The 20,461-nt window shown below is 37.5% G+C and overlaps 1 protein-coding gene across 1 annotated transcript in view; it reads left to right on the forward strand.

The window, feature by feature from the left end:
• The first annotated feature begins 785 nt into the window (after positions 1-785).
• Positions 786-20,461, forward strand: part of Skint4l1 (selection and upkeep of intraepithelial T cells 4 like 1) — a 185,474-nt gene continuing 165,798 nt past the window's right edge. Inside the window, exons 1-2 of the mRNA XM_063261325.1 lie at positions 786-832; positions 8,976-9,056. Coding sequence (XP_063117395.1) covers positions 8,981-9,056 — 76 coding nt within the window. The 5' untranslated portion in view covers positions 786-832; positions 8,976-8,980. The remainder of the gene's footprint in view (positions 833-8,975; positions 9,057-20,461) is intronic.

Consider the following 20,461-nt stretch of genomic DNA (forward strand, 5'->3'; position numbering starts at 1 on the left):
GTAAATTTCCCATTGTTTTCTATGTCTACAGAAGAAAAGAATTGATATGCATGTGTGTGGTGTGTTGACATATATCACATATGTATTCTAAAGTTTTAAAACCTCTCTTATTTTTTACTGATGCTCACCCCTGGCTGTTTCTCCCCATCTGTTCTTCAAGTCATGCTACAGAAAATTACTGGAAGTTTTTTCATTGATTACTTTATTTTGTGTCTTCAAGATGTTTCAGGTATTGAGACTGGGCCAAATGCCAGGCCATTTGAAGACTTGTTACCTAGGTAATAGGGTGCTCTCTTAGCCTGGGTGGCTACAGTGCTACTTTGCCTAACTGGACTTACTGGTTTTTTTTTATTTCAAGATTAATATCATTTATCATTAACTGTATGAAACTTCCTTGTATGAATCATCAGAACATAGGGTTTCTTGTTTGAGTTTCTATAACTCTCTCCCCTTTATATGTATAGGTTTAAAATTCATAAAAGCTGTTCATTCAGCACTCAATAAACAGCAAGTATGGGTTAGATTTACATTTATTTCTTCCCTAGATGACACAAGTCTTGGTAGTACATGAGTAGTACCAAATGCAGTCACTGAGGTAAACAAAGATTTTAATTGTGGGTTGATATGACCATCCCTTTCTTAAGTATCAGGATTGCAGAATCATTTGGCCAGATTGTCAGTGTATGAGAAGGGGTGTTGGCTTTTAGTTTCCCTGATTTCCATATGACACAGGAATGTTTGTGGCTTGAGAAAATTGCTAAAGCATTATCAGAAACACAGGTGACACAGTTGCTACTTTCATAGGAACAACAGACAGGATCAACAGGCTCCGGTAAGTAAGGGGATTTAGTAAGCTTTTGGGAAATGGTACTCACTTCACAGAAACTTATATTTTCTACTTTTTCTTCTTCTTCTGCCTCCTGGGAGGAATACTGTCCCCTTAGAAACAAAGTCAAAGGACTTAGAATTATATGATGATTAAGTATATTTCGGGGTTCAGAAAAATGGAGAGTTAGTAATATTGGCAGAGGGGTGGTGGTAGTGAATATCCCTTTTCTTTTTTCTTCTTTTACTTTTCCTCTTGTATTGGATTTTTTATTTGCATATCAAATGTTATCCCCTTTCACAGTTTCCCTACAGAAAACCACTATCATGCCCTGCTTCTATGATGGTGCTCCCCAACACATCCACGTACCCCATCCCGCCTCCCCACCCCAATTATCCCTTACACTTGGGCATTGAGCATTGACAGGGTCAAGGATATCTCCTCACATGGATACCAAACAAGGCCATTCTTTGCTACATATGTGGCTGGGTACACAGGTCCATACCTGTGTACTCTTGGGATGGAACTTTAGTCCCTGGGGACTCTGGGTTATCTTGTTGGTTGATATTGTTCTTTTTATGGGTTTGCAAACTCCTTCAGTTCCTTCAATCCTTTCTCTATTTCCTCCATTGGAGAATTCATTTCTCAGTTCAATGGTTGGCTGCAAGTATTCACCTCTGTATTTGTCAGGCTCTGGCAGAGACTCTCAGGAGACAGCTATATCAAGCTCCTGTCAGCATTCATGTCTTGGCATCAGCAATATTGTCTGGGGTTGGTGTCTGTATGTATATGGGCTGGATCCCCAAGTGAAGCAGGTGCTGAATGGTCATTCTTTCACTCTCTGCTCTATACTCTGTCTCTGTATTTCCTCCTGTGAGTAGTTTTGTTTCCCCTTCTAAGAAGGACTGAAGCACCCACAGTTTGGTCTTTCTTCTTCTTGAGCTTCATGTAACCTATCAATTGTATCTTGGGTATTCCGAGCTTTTGGACTAATATCCACGTAACAGTGATTTCATACCATAGGTTTTCTTTTGTGATTGGGTGACTTCATTCAGGATATTTTCTAGTTTCATACATTTGCCTAAGAATTTCATGAAGTCATTGTTTTAATGGAGTAGTACTCCATTGTATAAATATACCATATTTTCTGTATCCATTCTCTGTGGAGGACATTTGGCTTGTTATAAATAAAGCTGCTATGACTATAGTGGGGCATGTGTCCTTGTTATATGTTGGAGCATCTATTGTATATATGTCCAGGAGTAGTATAGCTGGATCCTCAGGAAGTACAATGTCTACTTTTCTGAAGACCAGCCAGCGAGATTTCCAGAGTAGTTGTACCAGCTTGCAATCAAACCAAAAGTGGTGTTCCTCTTTCTCCACATCCTCACCAGCATCTTCTGTCACCTGAGTTTTTAATCTTATCAGCTCTTATTGGTGTCAGGTGGAATCTCACGGATTTTTTTGATTTGCATTTCCCTGATGACTAAAGATGTTGAACATTTTTTTCGATGCTTCTCAGCTATTCAACATTCTTCAGTTGAGAATTCTTTGTTTACCTCTAATCAAAATTTTAATAGGGGTATTTGATTCTCTGGAGTCTGACTTCTTGAGTTGTTTGTATATATTGGATATTAGTCATTTATCAAATGTAGGATATGTAAGGATCTTTTCCCAATCTGTTGGTTGATGCTTTGTCCTAATGACAGTTGTCCTTTGCCTTACAAAAGCTTTGCAATTTTATAGGACCCACTGTGGATTCTAGATCTTAGAGGATAAGGCATGGGTGTTATGTTCAGGAAATTTCCCCCTGTGTCCATGTGTTCAAGGATATTCTTCATTTTCTCTTCTATTAGCTTCAGTGTTTCTAGTTTTATGGGTAGGTCCTTGATACAACCGAACATGACCTTTGTACAGCACAATAAGATTAAATGGATTTGCATTCTTCTACACACTGTCAGTTGAACCAGCACCATTTGTTTAAAATGTTTTCTCTTTTCCAGTTGATAATTTTAGCTCCTTTGTCAAGATCAAGTGACCATAGAATATGTAGAATAGATCTACAATACTATTCCATTGGTCTACCAGCCTGTCTCTGAAACAATACCATTCAGTTTATCATAATTGCTATGAAAATACAGCTAGAGGTTAGGGATAGTGATTCCTCTAGAAGTTCTTTTACTGTTGAAAATAGTTTTCACTATCCTGAATTTTTTGTTATTCCAAATGAATTTGCAAATTCATTTTTCTAACTCTATGAAGATTTGAGTTGGAATCTTGATGTGAATTGCACTGAATGTGCAAATTGCTTTCAGCAAGATGGCCATTTTTACTATACTAATTCTGCCAATCCATGATCATGCAAGATTTTTCCATCTTCTGAGATCTTCAATTTCTTTCTTCAGAGACTTGAAGTTCTTGTCACACACATCTTTCACTTACTTGGCTAGAGTCACACCATGGTATTTTTTATTGTTGTGACTATTGTGAAGAGTGTCATTCCCCTAATTTCTTTCTCAGTTTGTTATTCCTTTGAGTAGAGGAAGACTACTGGTTTTTGTTTTTGTTTTTTTGTTTTTGATTTTGTTTTTTTGTTAATTTTATATCCAGTCTCTTTGCTGAAATTGTTTATCCAGTTTAGGATTTCTTTTTTTGTTGTTGTTGTTTCATTTTTTATTGGATATATTTTTATTTACATTTCAGGTGGTATTGCCTTTCCTAGTTTCCCTCCATAAACACCCTATCACAATCTTCCTCCTCCTTCTTCTATGAGGGTTTCCCCAGTCCCAAACCACCCACCCCTTCTTGCCTCCCCGTCCTGACATTCCCATGCACTAGGGGCTCAAGCCTTGGCAGGACCAAGGGCTTCTCCTCCCATTGGTGCCCAACAAGGCCATCCATTGCTACATATGCAACTGGAGCCATGTTTCTATCCATGTGTACACTTTGGTTGGTGGTTTAGTCACTAGGAGCTCTGGTTGGTTGATATTGTTGTTCTTATGGGAAGTTACTTCAATTCTTTCTCTAACTCCTCCATTGAGGACCCCATTCTCATTTCAATGGTTGGCTGCTAGCATTTGCCTCTGTATTTGTCATGCTCAGGCAGAGCCTCTCTGGAGACAGCTATATCAGGCTCCTGTCAGCATGTACTTCTTGGCATCAGCAATATTGTCTGGGTTTGGTGTCTGTATGTATATGGACTAATTCCCAGGTAGAACAGGATCTGAATGGCCACTCTGGGACTTTATATGATGCTAATAATTGCCATTAGGAAAAGAGATGATTTTCAGTGGTGTAGCTCCTAATGAGCTACTTTCTCATAAACAAACATTTACCCTAGTCCAGTAATATTTTCTAATTGAACACTTTGAGTTTTCTTAGCATTATCAAAACCAATAAAATAAAAAGACATGCAAGTATGAGGGAAAGTAGTTGGGAAGAGGAAGATTAGTGGGAATGAGAGGGCAGAAGAAGTGGCAATGAAGATGAATAAAAAGTATATACATATATGAAAATGGCATAATGGCATCCATTATGTTTAATTGTTATATACTAATAAAATATAAAGGGAGGGATAAAGAGGTATAAGTAGTTAAGTATGCATTTGGCTCTTGTGCTAGATCCAGAATTAGTTCTGGCAACCACATGGTGGTTCATAATCATGCTTACCTCTAGTTCCAAGTGAAATATTTTTTAATTTGTCAGTAGACCCAGGTTTAATTTTGGAACCCATATGGTAGTTGACAACTATCTTTATCTTTGGTTTCAGGAAGTTCAAGAACCTCTTTTTATTTCTATGTGTACCGGTGTACATACATATATACAGGTAAAATACACACACACACACACACACACACACACACGTGTGCAGTGGCAAGCATGTCCATACATACACAGACAAAGAAAATATTTCTAAAACATTGTAAAACATATTTGACACATGTGAAAAGATTTTATTTTCTTTATTCAAAATTGAAGAATATATAACAAACATTTTGATATTTCTTAAAAAATAAAGGACGTATCAGACAAGGTAAAGATTGAATTCACTTAAGAGTCTACTCAATTTTCCAATTCTCTATAACACTAATACATAAGCTGTTATGTTTGTGATAGAAGTAGAAAACTATCACATTTAATTGCTTTATCAAAGGGAAAATACTAAGTAACTGATAAAAAGCCTCCATATTTCGGTATGTCAATTTTCCATCTTAAATTTTTACCAACCATACAGTTCCAAAAATATTTTCTAAGTATGAATTTTCCATAGGAAGAAAATTCAATAATTTTGTACAAGAATATCATCACCTTCTAAAAAGTCAATGTAATTATTCTAAATATTGTAAATGTAGATGTATCATAACTTTTCTGTAATTAAATAGAACTATATGAGACAGCCACATATACCACAAGAGCATTGAGACTTAGATCTGTTTGGCAGTTTTATAAACTTGTTTGGAGAGACAGGCAACATGATAAAGTTTGGAAATCTAGATGACAACATTAAGTCTGGGAGCACATGATCCTCTAATGGGGAAATAACATCTGAAGTAAACTAGTCATTACGTGCAACATTCTGAAAAGAAGGATCACCAGGTTTAGCAAATAAAAAATGTCATGATTACTTAAAAGAGAAACCTGAGTAGGAATTTTGATGGGGAATGCATTGAATCTGTAGATTGCTTTTGGCAAAATGGCCATCTTTACTATATTAATCCTGCCAATCCATGAGCATGCGAGATCTTTCCATCTTCTGAGATAGTCCTCAATTTCTCTTTTCAGAGACTTGAAGTTCTTGTCATACAGATCTTTCACTTGCTTGTTTAAAGTCACTCCAAGATATTTTATATTATTTGGGACTATTGTGAAGGGTGTCATTTCCCTAATTTCTTTCTAAGCCTGTTTATCCTTTGAGTAGAGGAAGGCTACTGATTTATTTGAGTTATTTTTATACCCCGACACTTTGCTGAAATTGTTCATCAGTTTAAGTAGTTCTCTGGTGGAACTTTTGGGTCACTTAAGTACACTACCATATCATCTGCAAATACTGATATTTTGATACTACTCTTCCAATTTGTATCTATTTAACCTCCTTTCATTATCTGATTGCTCTGGCTAGGACTTCAAGTACTATATGGAATAAATAGAGAGAGAGTGGGCAGCATTGTGTAGTCCCTGATTTTAGTGGGATTGCTTCAAGTTTCTCTCCATTTAGTTGGATGTTAGGCACTGGTTTGCTGTATATTGCTTTTACTATGTTTAGATATGGGCCTTGAATTCCTGATCTTTATCAGACTTTTATCATGAAGGGGTGTTGAGTTTTGATCAAATGATTTCTCAGCATCTAATGAAATGATCAAGTGGCTCCTATCGTTGAGTTTGTTTATATAGTGGCTTACATTGATGGATTTTGTATATTAAACCATCCCTACATCCCTGTGATGAAGCCTACTTGATTATAATGGATGATCGTTTTGATGTGTTCTTGGATTTGGTTTGAAAGAATTTTATTGAGTGTTTTTGTATCAATATTCATAAGGGAAATTGATATGAAGTTATCTTTGTTGGGTCTTTGTGTGGTTTTGGTGTAACAGTAATTGTGGATTCATAGAAGGAATTTGGTAGTGCTCTGTCTGTTTCAATTTTGTGGAATAGTTTGGACAGTATTGGTATGAGGTCTTCTATGAATGTCTGCACTAAACCCATTTGCTCCTGGGAGGTTTTTTTTTGGGGGGGAGGCTTTTAGGAACAGCTTCTATTTCTTTAGGAGTTATGCAGTTGTTTGGATGGTTTATTTAACTTTGGTACCTGGTGTCTGCCTGATATAGAAAGAGCAATTTTCAAATTCACTTGGAATAACAAAAAACCCAGGTTAGCGAAAACTATACTCAAAAATAAAAGAACTTCTGGGGGAATCACCATCCCTGACTTCAAGTATTATTACAGAGCAAGAGCCATAAAAACTGAATGGTATTGGTACAGAGACAAGAAGGTAGATCAGTAGAACAGAATTGAAGACCCAGAAAAGAACCCACTCACCTATGCTCACTTGATCTTTGACAAAGGAGCTAAAATCATCCAATGGAAGAAAATAAACATTTTCAACAAATGGTGCTGTTTCAACTGGAGGGGATCATGTAGAAGTGTGAAAATCTATCCATTCTTGTCACCCTGTACAAAGCTTTAGTCCAAGTGGAACAAGGACCTCCACCTGAGACCAAATACACTCAAACTAATAGAAGAAAAAGTGGGGAAGAGTCTCAAACACATGGGCACTGGGGAAAATTTCTCAAACAAAACAACAATGGCTCATGCTCTAAGATCATGGACCAACAAATGGGACCTCATAGGTCTGCAAAGCTTCTGTAAGGCAAAAGACACTGTCATTAGGACAAAACAGCAACAGTATTGGGAAAAGGTCATTACCAATCCTACATATGATAGAGGGCTAATATCAAAAATATACAAAGAACTCAAGAAGTTAGACTCCAGAGAGCCAAATTATCCTATTAAAAATAGGGTAGAGAGCTAAACAAAACATTCTCAGATGAGGATTATTGACTGGCCAAAAAGCACCTAAAGAAATGTTCAGCATCTTTAGTCATCAGGGAAATGCAAATCAAAACAACCCTTAGATTCGATCTCATACCAGTCAGAATGGCTAAGATAAAAAAAAAAAATTCAGGTGACAGCAGATGCTGGTGAGGATGTGGAGAAATAGGAACACTCCTCCATTGTTGGTGGGATTGCAAACTGGTACAAACACTCTGGAAATCAGTCTGGAGGTTCCTCAGAAAATAGGACATTCCACTACCTGAGGACCCAGCTCTACTACTCCTGGTCATATAACTAAAAGATGCTACAACATACAACAAAGACACATGCTCCACTATGTTCAAAGCAGCTTTATTTATAATAGCCAGAAGCTGGAAAGAGCACTGAAGCCCTTCAACAAAGAAATGGATTCAAAAATGTGGTACATCTATACAGTGGAGTACTACTCAGCTATCAAAAACAATGACTTCATGAAATTCATAGGCAAACGGAATGAACTAGAAAATATCATCCTGAGTGAGATAACCCAATCACAGAAAAACACACTTGGTATGCACTCATTGATCAGTCAATATTAGTCCAAAAGCTCGAACTATCCAAGATGCAATCCACCCACCACAGGAAGCTCAAGAAGGAGGATGACCAAAATGCGGATGTTCACACACCTTCTTAAAAGGGGAAAAATATCCATAGGAGGGGATATGGACACAAAGTTTAGAGCAGCGACTGAAGGAATGACCATTCAGAGCCTGCTCCACATGTGGCCCATATATATATATATATATATATATATATATATATATATATATATATATATATATATGTGTGTGTGTGTGTGTGTGTGTGTGTGTGTGTGTGTGTGTGTGTGTGTGTGTGTTTGTGTGTGTGTGTGTGTGTGTGTGTGTGTGTATGCAGCCACCAAAACTAGATAAGATTGATGAAGCTAAAAAATGCATTCTGAAATGGACCAGATATAGATCTCTCCTGAAAGACACATCCAGATCTTGTCAATACAGAAGTCAATGCTAGCAGCAAATCACTGAACTGAAAGCAGGAACCCCTCGTGGGTAACTAGAGGAAGGAATGAAAGAGTTGAAGGAGCTTGCATCCCCATAAGAACAACAATGCTAACCACCCAGAGTTTCCAGGAACTAAACCACTACTGACATAGTATACATGGACTGACCCAGGGCTCCAACTGCATATGTAGCAGAGAATAGCCTTCTTGGGGCACCAGTGGATGAGGTAGCCCTTGTTCCTGCCAAGTTTGGACCCCCAGTACAGGGGAATGTGGGGAGGCAGTAAGGGGGATAGATGGGGTAAATGCCCGTATGGGGGAGGGGAAGTGGATGGGGGGCTTATGGACAGGAAATGAGAAAGGGAATAACATTTGAAATGTAAGTACAGAAATATATCTAATAAAAAAAGAAAGAAACTTGAACTAAGTGACCATACTAAAAATATTGATTGTCAGAAACTGAGGCCTAATGATGGGTAACTTTGCTTGGAAACCAGGGTTTATAAAAAATATGGAAGTACTTAATTTGTGAAAATTTTTGTTTTCACCAGTCATTAAACTTTTGTCTCATAACAGGTGTGATGGGAGCTGTAAGAGTACCTCTTACTGCACACTGTGTGGTCTTGTCCCTTCTCCAGATGGTAGCAGTGAGTTCAGGTATGAATCTATCACTTGCCTTTTTGAGACATCAATGTCTAGTACTCTAGGAAAATGAGGATCTGGTACATAGGGCAGGGTATTTAAATCATTGTTAATAAAGAGTGAATATACCAATGAAATGAAGAGATTCACAAGAGTGTCAAAGTTGGAAGAATAGGTCATTATGTATATTCAGCAAATATTCTTTCCTTGGGTTTATTTCATATTCCAGGAAGAAAGACAATGAGAGATCAAATATATGCATTGAAGGCTCCATATTTGTATTAAATGCACAGAACTTGGAGATCACTTTTAAACTGAGGAATCGTTGCAGTCTCAGGTAAATTTTAACATCATTATGAATTAACAAAACAGTAGAGGAAAAAGAAGAGGCAAGATGAAATAGTCTATGAGAACAAAAATTTGAATCAATAAGGATATCCGTGTGAAGCACAAATAAATATAGATTGCTTGGAGTCTTAACAACTAGACAGTGATATAAAAGAGCTGATTGTCCAATTATAAAATTTCACTTATGCACATTTACTTGTGTTTTATCCAATACTGGAATGTTGAGAGCAATGCTCTTGAAACCCTACATCATTGATGTTAATATTATGATTAGAGTTAAGTATGACTGGGTTAATGGAAAATCCCCAGCCAGCTGCAGAAGACAATACAAACTTGGAGGTCAGGATGAATAATAATATGACCTTGCTGAGAAATACATCTGATGTCAAGATGCCGTTGTAGTGACCTGTAACCTTTCTGAAAAACCAAGATCCTGATGACTAAAAGATATGACAAACCTGTGACCTTTCTAACATCCTGTTAATGTCAGCTGATTCCCTGACCACAAGAGAGCCGTGTCCTTGGCCTGTGTAAATGTTTCCCACTTACCTCCTCCCTCTGTTACCCCTGTTATGGTATAAATTCAGCCTTGGGAAAAAATAAAATTGTTGCCTTGATCAGACTCTTGTCTTGGTGTCCTTCTTTGCATCTCTTGTGCCCCATTCTCTTCCAGGCACCCTCAACAACCTCATTGACACTGGAAAATTCATTTGATGAGGAGAGATGTCCAGTTTTTATTTTGTTTCCTCCACTACTTGGTGATTTTATTTAGAGTGCATGCATATTTGAATATAGCCCCTTAGTATCTACATAACCTCTGTGAATATATAAATTGTACTTTTCTTATTAAAGACTTAAAAGCTAATATCAAAATATAAGTCAACACATACTTTATTTGCCGTTCTGGAACTAGGTTACCTCACTCAGAATGTTTTGCCCCTAGCTCCATTCATTTAGCTTCAAACATCTTTGTCTTCATATTTTTAAATAGCTAGGTAATATTTCAAAGTAAAGATGCACATTTTCTTTATCCATTCATCCATTATAAAGCATCTAGGTTGTTTATAATTTCTGAATATTGTGACTACATTATTTAACAAGATTGAACAATTTTCTCTGCTCTGGAGTAAAGCATTCTTTAGGTATGTGCTATAGAGTAGAATAGCTCGATCATGAGGTAGAGCTATTCTCAGCTTCCTGAGAAACCACCACAGTGATTTTTTTAATTTGTACTACTACAAACAATGGATATATGTACTTTTACTTCACATCCTTGCCGGTATGAACTGGCATTTTTTATTCAGCATCAATGGGAGGGGAGGCCCTTCGTCCTGTGGAAATCCAATGCTCCAACATAAGGGAATGCTAGGGCACTAAGACCTAATTCGATAGGTTGTTGGGGATCTCCCTCACAGAAGCAAGGGGAAGAGGGGAGGACAAAAATAGGGGCTTTGCAGGGGAAAACCAGGAAGGGGGATTATATTTGAAATGTAAAGAAATAAAATAACCAATTAAAAAATAAAAGTGTAATTGGTCGTGTAGGATGAAATTTCAGTGAGGTTTTGATTTGCACTTCACTTATGGCTAAGTATGGTGAACATTTTAAAACTGTTTTTATAGCTATTTGAATTTTCTCTTTGAGTATTCTTCATTTATATCTGGACCTTTCTTTAAATTATTACTTTTCTTCATGTCTAGCATTTTAATTTTCATACATTGTAGATGTTAATTCTATCAAATTCATAGCTGGTAAAAATCTTTGTACAAATAATAGTGCCCTTTGAAGTTTCATTTTCATGAGGTCCCATTTATTATTTATGGTACTTAGTGCTAGTTCTAATTGTGTCTTCATCAGAAATCCTTTTTTGTGTGTTTTCAAAATGATTTTTCCACTTTCTCTTCTACTAGACTCTGTGTATCTGGGCTTATATTAAGTTCTTGGTCTACTCATAGTTAAGTTTTTTGATAGGTTATAAGTATTGATCAATTTGCATTCTTGTATGTGAACTCATCCACAATGAACAATAATGGTGCAAACAGTACCAAACTGTACAAAGATGCTGTCTTTTTTTCAGTGTGTATTTATGGTGTTATCAGAAGACATGTGTCCTTAAGTGGTTAAACAACTTCTGAGTGTTCAAATTAATTCCAATGATAAATATGTTTGATTTTGTTCCAAATCCATGATGGTTTGTTACTATAGCTCTTCAGTGCAATTTAAGAAGAGTGGTAATGCCACCAACAATTTATTCATTATTCAATAGTGTTAGACCTATACTGGATGTTTGTGTTTCCATTTGTACCTGAACATTATCCTTTCAAGAGGTGATTTGTTCATTTGTTTGAATGTATAGGTTCCAATTGGTAGGATAGCCATTTTTGCTATGTTAACCTGACTAAGCGATGAACATGGGATATCTTACTACTGTCTGATATCTTTTCCGGGGCCTTTGTTCAATGTCTTAAACTTTTTTATTGGTTTTTTTATTTACATTTCAAATGTTATCCCCCTTCCAAGTTCCCCTTCTACAAGCACCCTATCAACTCCTCCCTCCTCTCTTCTCCCTCCTCCGTTTCCCCTTCTCTATGGGGACTTTCCCTCACCTACCAACTCATCCTGACTCCCCATCATAGGGTTCCCTATCTGGAGCCATCAAGCCTCCAAAGGACCGAGGGGCTTCCTTCCTGGTGATGCCAGATAAGGCAATCATCTGCTAAATATTCAGCTGGAGCCATGGGTAGCCCCAGTGTACTCTTTGGTTGTTAGTTTAGTCCCTGGAAGAATTGGGGTGTCTGGATGGTTGATAGCTGTTCTTTCTGTGAGTATGCAAACCCCTTCAGTTTCTATAGTCCTTGAGCTAATTTCTCCATCGGGATCCCCACACTCAGTCCAATGTTTGGCTGTGTATATCTGCATCTGTATTCTTCTTTTTTTTTTTTTTTTTTTGCTTCGGTTTGACTTGATTTCTTTTTTTTTCCCTCCATCTTTATTAAATTGAGTATTTCTTATTTACATTTCAATTGTTATTCCCTTTCCCTGTTTCCAGGGCAACATCCCCCAGCCCCTCCCACTCCTCTTCCATATGGGTATTCCCTCCCCTCAACAATCACATTCATTGGGGGGTTCAGTCTTGGCAGGACCAAGGGCTTCCCCTTCCACTGGTGCTCTTACTAGGCGATTCATTGCCACCTATGAAGTTGGAGCCCAGGGTCAGTTCATGTATAGTCTTTGGGTAGTGGCTTAGTCCCTGAAAGCTCTGGTAGATTGGCATTGTTGTTCATATGGGGTCTCAAGCCCATTCAAGTTCTTTCAGTCCTTTCTCTGATTCCTTCAATGGCGGTCCAGTTCTCATTTCAGTGGTTTGCTGCTGGCTTTCACCTATGTATTTGCCGTGTTCTGGCTGTGTCTCTCAGGAGAGATCTACATCTGGTTTCTTTCAGCCTGCACTTCTTTGCTTCATCCATCTTATCTAGTTTGGTGGCTGTATATGTATGGGCCACATGAGGGGCAGGCCCTAAATGGGGGTTCCCTCAGCCTCTGTTCTATAACTTTGCCTCCCTATTCAGTCCAAAGGATATTCTTGTTCCCCTTTGAAAGAAGGGATGAAGAATTCACATTTTGGTCATCCTTCTTGAGTTTCATGTTTTCTGTGCATCTAGGGTCATTCAAGTATTTGGGCTAATAGCCACTTATCAATGAGTGCAAACCATGTGTGGTTTTCTATGATTGGGTTACCTCACTCAGGATGATATTTTCCATTTGCCTATGAATTTCATAAAGTCATTGTTTTTGATAGCTGAGTAGTATTCCATTGTGTAGATGTACCAATATTTCTGTATCCATTACTCTGTTGACGGGCATCTGGGATCTTTCCAGCTTCTGGTTATTATAAATAAGGCTGTTATGAACATAGTGGATTATGTATCTTTGTTATATGTTGGGGCATTTTTTGGGTACATGTCCAAGAGAGGTATAGCTGGGTCCTCAGGTAGTTCAATGTCCAATTTTCTGAGGAATCTCCAGACTGATTTCCAGAATGGTTGAACCAGTCTGCACTCCAACCAACAATGGAGGAGTGTTCCTCTTTCTCCACATCCTTGCCAGCATCTGCTGTTGCCATAGCTTTTGATCTTAGCCATTCTGACTGGTGTGAGGTAGAATCTCAGGGTTGTTTTGGTTTGCATTTCCCTTATGACTAACGAGTTTGAACATTTCTTTAGGTGTTTCTCAGCCATTCGGCATTCTTCAGCTGTGAATTCTTCGTTTAGCTCTGAATCCCATTTTTAATAGGGTTAATTTTCTCTCTGCAGTCTAACTTCTTGCATTCTTTGTATATTTTGAATATAAGCCCTCTATTAGTTGTAGGATTGGTAAAGATCTTTTCCCAATCTCTTCATTGCCATTTTGTCCTAACAACAGTGTCCTTTGCCTTACAGAAGCTTTGTAGTTTTATGAGATTCCACTTGTTAATTCTTGATCTTAGAGCATAAGCTATTGGTGTTTTGTTCAGGAAATTTTCTCCAGTGCCCATGTGTTCGAGATTCTTCCCCACTTTTTCTTCTATTAGTTTGAGTGTATCTAGTTTGATGTGGAAGTCCTTGTTCCACTTGGACTTAAGCTTTGTACAGGGTGATAAGAATGGATCGATCTCATCCTTATCACCCTGTACAAAGCTTAAGTCCAAGTGGATCAAGGACCTCCACATCAAACCAGACACACTCAAACTAATAGAAGAAAAACTAGGGAAGCATCTGGAACACATGGGCACTGGAAAAAATTTCCTGAACAAAACACCAATGGTTTATGCTCTAAGATCAAGAATCGACAAATGGGATCTCATAAAACTGCAAAGCTTCTGTAAGGCAAAGGACACTGTGGTTAGGACAAAACGGCAACCAACAGATTGGGAAAAGATCTTTACCAATCCTACAACAGATAGAGGCCTTATTTCCAAAATATACAAAGAACTCAAGAAGTTAGACCGCAGGGAAACAAATAACCCTATTAAAAAATGGGGTTCAGAGCTAAACAAAGAATTCACAGCTGAGGAATGCCGAATGGCTGAGAAACACCTAAAGAAATGTTCAACATCTTTAGTCATAAGGGAAATGCAAATCAAAACAACCCTGAGATTTCACCTCACACCAGTGCGATTGGCTAAGATCAAAAACTCAGGTGACAGCAGATGCTGGCGAGGATGTGGAGAAAGAGGAACACTCCTCCATTGTTGGTGGGATTGCAGACTGGTAAAACCATTCTGGAAATCAGTCTGGAGGTTCCTCAGAAAATTGGACATTGAACTGCCTGAGGATCCAGCTATACCTCTCTTGGGCATATACCCAAAAGATGCCTCAACATATAAAAGAGACACGTGCTCCACTATGTTCATCGCAGCCTTATTTATAATAGCCAGAAGCTGGAAAGAACCCAGATGCCCTTCAACAGAGGAATGGATACAGAAAATGTGGTACATCTACACAATGGAATATTACTCAGCTATCAAAAACAACGAGTTTATGAAATTCGTAGGCAAATGGTTGGAACTGGAAAATATCATCCTGAGTGAGCTAACCCAATCACAGAAAGACATACATGGTATGCACTCATTGATAAGTGGCTATTAGCCCAAATGCTTGAATTACCCTAGATCCCTAGAACAAACGAAACTCAAGACGGATGATCAAAATGTGAATGCTTCACTCCTTCTTTAAATGAGGAAAAAGAATACCCTTGGCAGGGAAGGGAGAGGCAAAGATTAAAACAGAGACTGAAGGAACACCCATTCAGAGCCTGCCCCACATGTGGCCCATACATATACAGCCACCCAATTAGACAAGATGGATGAAGCAAAGAAGTGCAGACCGACAGGAGCCGGATGTAGATCGCTCCTGAGAGACACAGCCAGAATACAGCAAATATAGAGGCGAATGCCAGCAGCAAACCACTGAACTGAGAATAGGTCCCCTATTGAAGGAATCAGAGAAAGAACTGGAAGAGCTTGAAGGGGCTCGAGACCCCAAAAGTACAACAATGCCAAGCAACCAGAGCTTCCAGGGACTAAGCCACTACCTAAAGACTATACATGGACTGACCCTGGACTCTGACCCCATAGGTAGCAATGAATATCCTAGTAAGAGCACCAGTGGAAGGGGAAGCCCTGGGTCCTGCTAAGACTGAACCCACAGTGAACTAGTCTATGGGGGGAGGGCGGCAATGGGGGGAGGGTTGGGAGGGGAACACCCATAAGGAAGGGGAGGGGGGAGGGGGATGTTTGCCCGGAAACCGGGAAAGGGAATAACACTCGAAATGTATATAAGAAATACTCAAGTTAATAAAAAAAAAAAAAAGAAAAAAAAAAAAAAGAATGGATCGATCTGCATTCTTCTACATGCCAACGTTCAGTTGAAGCAGCACCATTTGCTGAAAAGGCTATATTTTTTTTCCAGTGCATGGTTTGTCTCCTTTGTCAAAAATCAAGTGACCATAGGTGTGTGGTTTCATATCTGGGTCTACAATCCTATTCCATTTGTTCACCTGTCTGTCTCTGTACCAATATCATACAGTTTTTATCATTATTGCTCTGTAATACTGCTTGAGTTCAGGAATAGTGATTCCCCTGGAAGTCCTTTTAATGTTGAGGGTAGTTTTAGCTATCCTGGGTTTTTTTTTCCAGATGAATTTGCAAATTGTTCTGTCTAACTCTATGAAGAATTGGATTGGAATTTTGATGGGGATTGCATTGAATCTGTAGATCACTTTTCGTTAAATGGCCATATTTAGTATATTAATCCTGCTAATCCACAAGCATGGTAGATCTTTCCATCTTCTAAGATCTTCAACTTCTTTCTTCAGAGGCTTGAAATTCTTGTCATTCACTTCTTTCACTTGCTTGGTTAAAGTCACACTGAGGTATTTTATACTATTTGGGACTATTATGAAGGGTGTCATTTCACTAATTCATTTCTTGGCTTGTTTCTCTTTTGTGTAGAGGAAGGTTATTCATTTATTTGACATAATTTTATACACAGCCACATTGCTGAAGTTGTTTATCAGGTTTAGTAATTCCCTGGTGGAACTTTTGGGATCACATAAATATGCAACTATATTGTCTGCAAATAGTGATATTTTGACTTCTTCCTTTCCGATCTGCATCACTTTTATCCCCTTTTGTTGTCTGATTGCTCTGGCTAGAACTTTGAGAACTATATTGAATAAGTCGGGGGAGAGTGGGCAGCCTTGTCTCGTCCCTGATTTAGTGAGATTGCTTCAAGTTTCTCTCCACTTACTTTAAAATTAGCTACTGATTTACTGTATATGGCTTTTACTTTGTTTGGTTATGGGCCTTGAATTCCTGTTCTTTCCAGGACTTTTATCATGAAGGGGTGTTGAATTTTGTCAAATGATTCCTCAGCATCTAATGAAATGATCATGTGGATTTTACCTTTCAGTTTGTTTATATAGTGGATTATGTTGATGGTTTTCCATATATTAAACCATCCCAGCATCCCTGGAATGGAGCCTACCTGACCATGATGGAAGATTGTTTTGATGTACTTTTGGATTCGGTTTGCAAGAATTTTATTAAGTATCTTTGTGTCGATATTCATAAGGGAAATTGGTCTGAAGTTCTCTTTCTTTGTTGGGCCTTTGTGTGATTTAGGTATGAGAGTAATTGTGACTTCATAGAAGGAATTCGGTAGTGCTCCATCTGTTTCAATTTTGTGGAATAGTTTGGATAGTATTGGTATGAGGTCTCCTATGAAGGTCTGAAAGAATTCTGCACTGAAGCCACCTGGACCTGTGCTCTTTTTGGTTGGAAGACTTTTAATGACTGCTGCTATTTCATTAGGAGTTATGGGGTTGTTTAAATGGTTTATCTGTTCCTGATTTAACTTTGGTACCTGTTATCTGTCTAGGAAATTGTCCATTTCCTGCAGATTTTCAAGTTTTGTTGAATATAGAGTTTTGTAGTAGGATCTGATGATTTTTTGAATTTCCTCTGACTCTGTTGCTGTGACTCCCTTTTCATTTCTGATTTGTTAATTTGAACACACTCTCTGTGTCCTCTGGTTAGTCTGGTTAAGGGTTTATCTATCTTGTTGATTTTCTCAAAGAACTAACTATCGGTTTTGTTCATACTTTGCATAGACCTTTTTGTTTCTATTTGGTTGATTTCAGCTTTGAGTTTGATTGTTTCCTGACTTCTGCTCCTCCTGGGTGTGTTTGCGTCTTTTTGTCCTAGACCTTTTATGTGTGCTTTCAAGCTACTGATATATATTCTTTCCTCTTTCTTTCAGCAGGCACTCAGAGCTATGCATTTTCCTCTTAGCACAGCTTTCATTGTGTCCCATAAGTTTGGGTATGTTGTACATTCATTTTCATTAAGTTCTAAGAAGTCTTTGATTTCTTTCTTCATTTCTTCCTTGACCAGCTTATCATTATGTAGAACATTGTTTGACTTCCATGTATATGTGGGCATTCATTTGTTATTTTTACTGAAGACCAGCTTTAGTCCGTGATGGTCTGATAGGATGCATGGGATTATTTCTATCTTTCATTATCTGTTGAGGACTGTTTTATGACTGGTTACATGGTCAATTTTGGAGAAAATATCATGAGGTGGTGAGAAGAATGCATATGCATTTGTTTTAGGATAGAATGTTCTATAAATATCTGTTAAATCCATTTGGTTCATGACTTCTCTTAGTCTGTCTATGTCTCAGTTTAATTTCTCGTTCCGTGATCTGTCCATTGATGGGAGTGGGGTGTTGAAATCTCCTACTATTATTGTGTGAGGTGCAATATGTTCTTTGACCCTTAGTAAGTTTTATTTTATTTACGTAGGTACCCTTATATTTGAAGCATAGATATTAAAGATCGAGAGTTCTTCCTGGTGGATTTTTCCTTTGATGAATATGAAGTGTTCTTCCTTATCTTTTTTGATGACTTTTGTTTGAAAATTAATTTTATTCAATATTAGAATGGCTACTCCAGCTTGCTTCTTCAGATCATTTGCTTGGAAAGTTGTTTTGCAGCCTCTTACTCTGAGGTAGTGTCTGTCTTTGTCCTGAGGTGTGTTTTCTGTAGGCAGCAAAATTTTGGGTCCTCATTGCATATCCAGTTTGTTAATCTGTGTCTTTTTATTGGGAAATTGAGTCCATTGATGTTGAGAGATATTAAGGAATAGTGATTGTTGCCTCATATTATATTTGTGTTTGGATGTGAGATTCTGTTTGTGTGATTGTCTTCTCTTTGTTTTTTTTTTGTTTTTTTTTTTGTTTTTTTTTTTTTTTTTTTTGCAAAACGATTAGTTTCTTGCTTTTTCTATGGTGTATCTGGCCTCCTTGTATAGGGCTTTACCATTTATTATTCTTTTTAGGGCTTGATTTGAGGAAAAATATTGTATAAATTTGGGTTTGTCACGGAATATCTTGGTTTCTCCATCTGTATTAATTGAGAGTTTTGCTGGATAGAGTAGCCTGGGCTGGCATTTGTTTTCTCTTTTGGTCTGTATGACATCTGTCCAGGATCTTCTGGCTTTCATAGTCTCTGGTGAGAATTCTGATATAATTCTGATAGGTCTGCCTTTATATGTTACTTGACCTTTTTCCCTTACTGCTTTTAATATTCTTTCTTTGTTTTGTGCATTTGGTGTTTTGACTATTATGTGATGGGAGGAGTTTCTTTTCTGGTCCAATCTATTTTGAGTTCTGTAGGCTTCTTGTAAGATTATGAGCATCTCTTTCTTTAGGTTAGGGAAGTTTTCTTCTATAATTTTGTTGAATATGTTTTCTGGCCTTTTGATCTGGAACTCTTTACTCTCTTTTATTCATATTATTATTCTTAGGTTTGATCCTTTCATTGTTTCCTTAATTTCCTTGATACTTTAGGTTAGGACCTTTTTACACCTTGTATTTTCTTTGACAGGTGTGTCAACATCTTATAAGGTAACTTCTAAATCTCAAATTCTTTCTTTCCTCTGTTGTATTGTTAGTGATGTTCACATAAATAGCTCCTGTTCTCTTTCCTAAGTTGAAGAATCTATTTTGCTGATCTTAGGTTTCTACAGTCCCTGAGATCCTTTCTTACATCTTTTATTATCCTGTAGACATGCTGATATCTCTAGTTCCTGCTTGGTTACCTAGATTTTCCAGTTCCTGAATTTCCTCAGTTTGTGTTTTCTTTAATGCTTCTATTTCTATTTTCACATCTTGAACAATTTTCTTCATTTTTTCTTCTATGGTACACTTTAAGACTAATGGGTTTATTGATTTCCTCCAATATTACTGTTTCTCTATGTGAATTTTATTGTATTCTTGGTACAGGATTCAAATCTAATAAGAAAGTGATTGTTTACCACTCACAAACAATCATGTCACTGGTGCATCATATAGGTACATCTTGCTTGGCTCTCTGTTAAAAAATGAAGTTTATTGTTGGGTGATGATTTTTATCCCCAGTGTCTCACATAGATATTTCCATCCCTATGAAAGCTAATAGGCTTCATGAAAGTTTTTTAGGTCAGTTCCAGTTTGATTCCTTTTTTCCCCACCTAAGGTAGTTTATGTTTCTTACTATAAGCACTTACCATCTAGCAAATATATTGCAATATAACTTCTACATTTTAATAAACTTGGGTCTAGAGAGCTAGTTTGACTTTTAAAATATCTGCTGTTCTTACAGAAGACTTGGTTTTGATTTCCAGCTGGCACATGAGAGATCAATACCAGCTGCAACTGTACCTTCAGGAGATATGATGCCTTTTTCTGGCCTGGTCTCTAATGGCAACAGGAATAAACATGCTATACAAACATACTTGCAGCCAAAATTCTCAGAACATATAATAATATATTTTCTAAATTTAATAAACTTTGCTTCCTGGAGTAGATTCTAGTTGTTGAAAATCTATGTACAAAATGCATAGAAAAAAACAAGTAACTAAAATTTTCTTTCCTCTATCAAAGCCTTTCCATATATTTAATATCTGACTTGGTATGGAACTCTGAACATAATATTATTAATTAAATTTCAAATGTACATTAAGGTTTATTCATGTACTAATGAGTCTTAA

The sequence above is a fragment of the Rattus norvegicus genome, chromosome 5 (assembly GCF_036323735.1).
Source record: "Rattus norvegicus strain BN/NHsdMcwi chromosome 5, GRCr8, whole genome shotgun sequence".
NCBI classification, from domain to species: domain Eukaryota; kingdom Metazoa; phylum Chordata; class Mammalia; order Rodentia; family Muridae; genus Rattus; species Rattus norvegicus.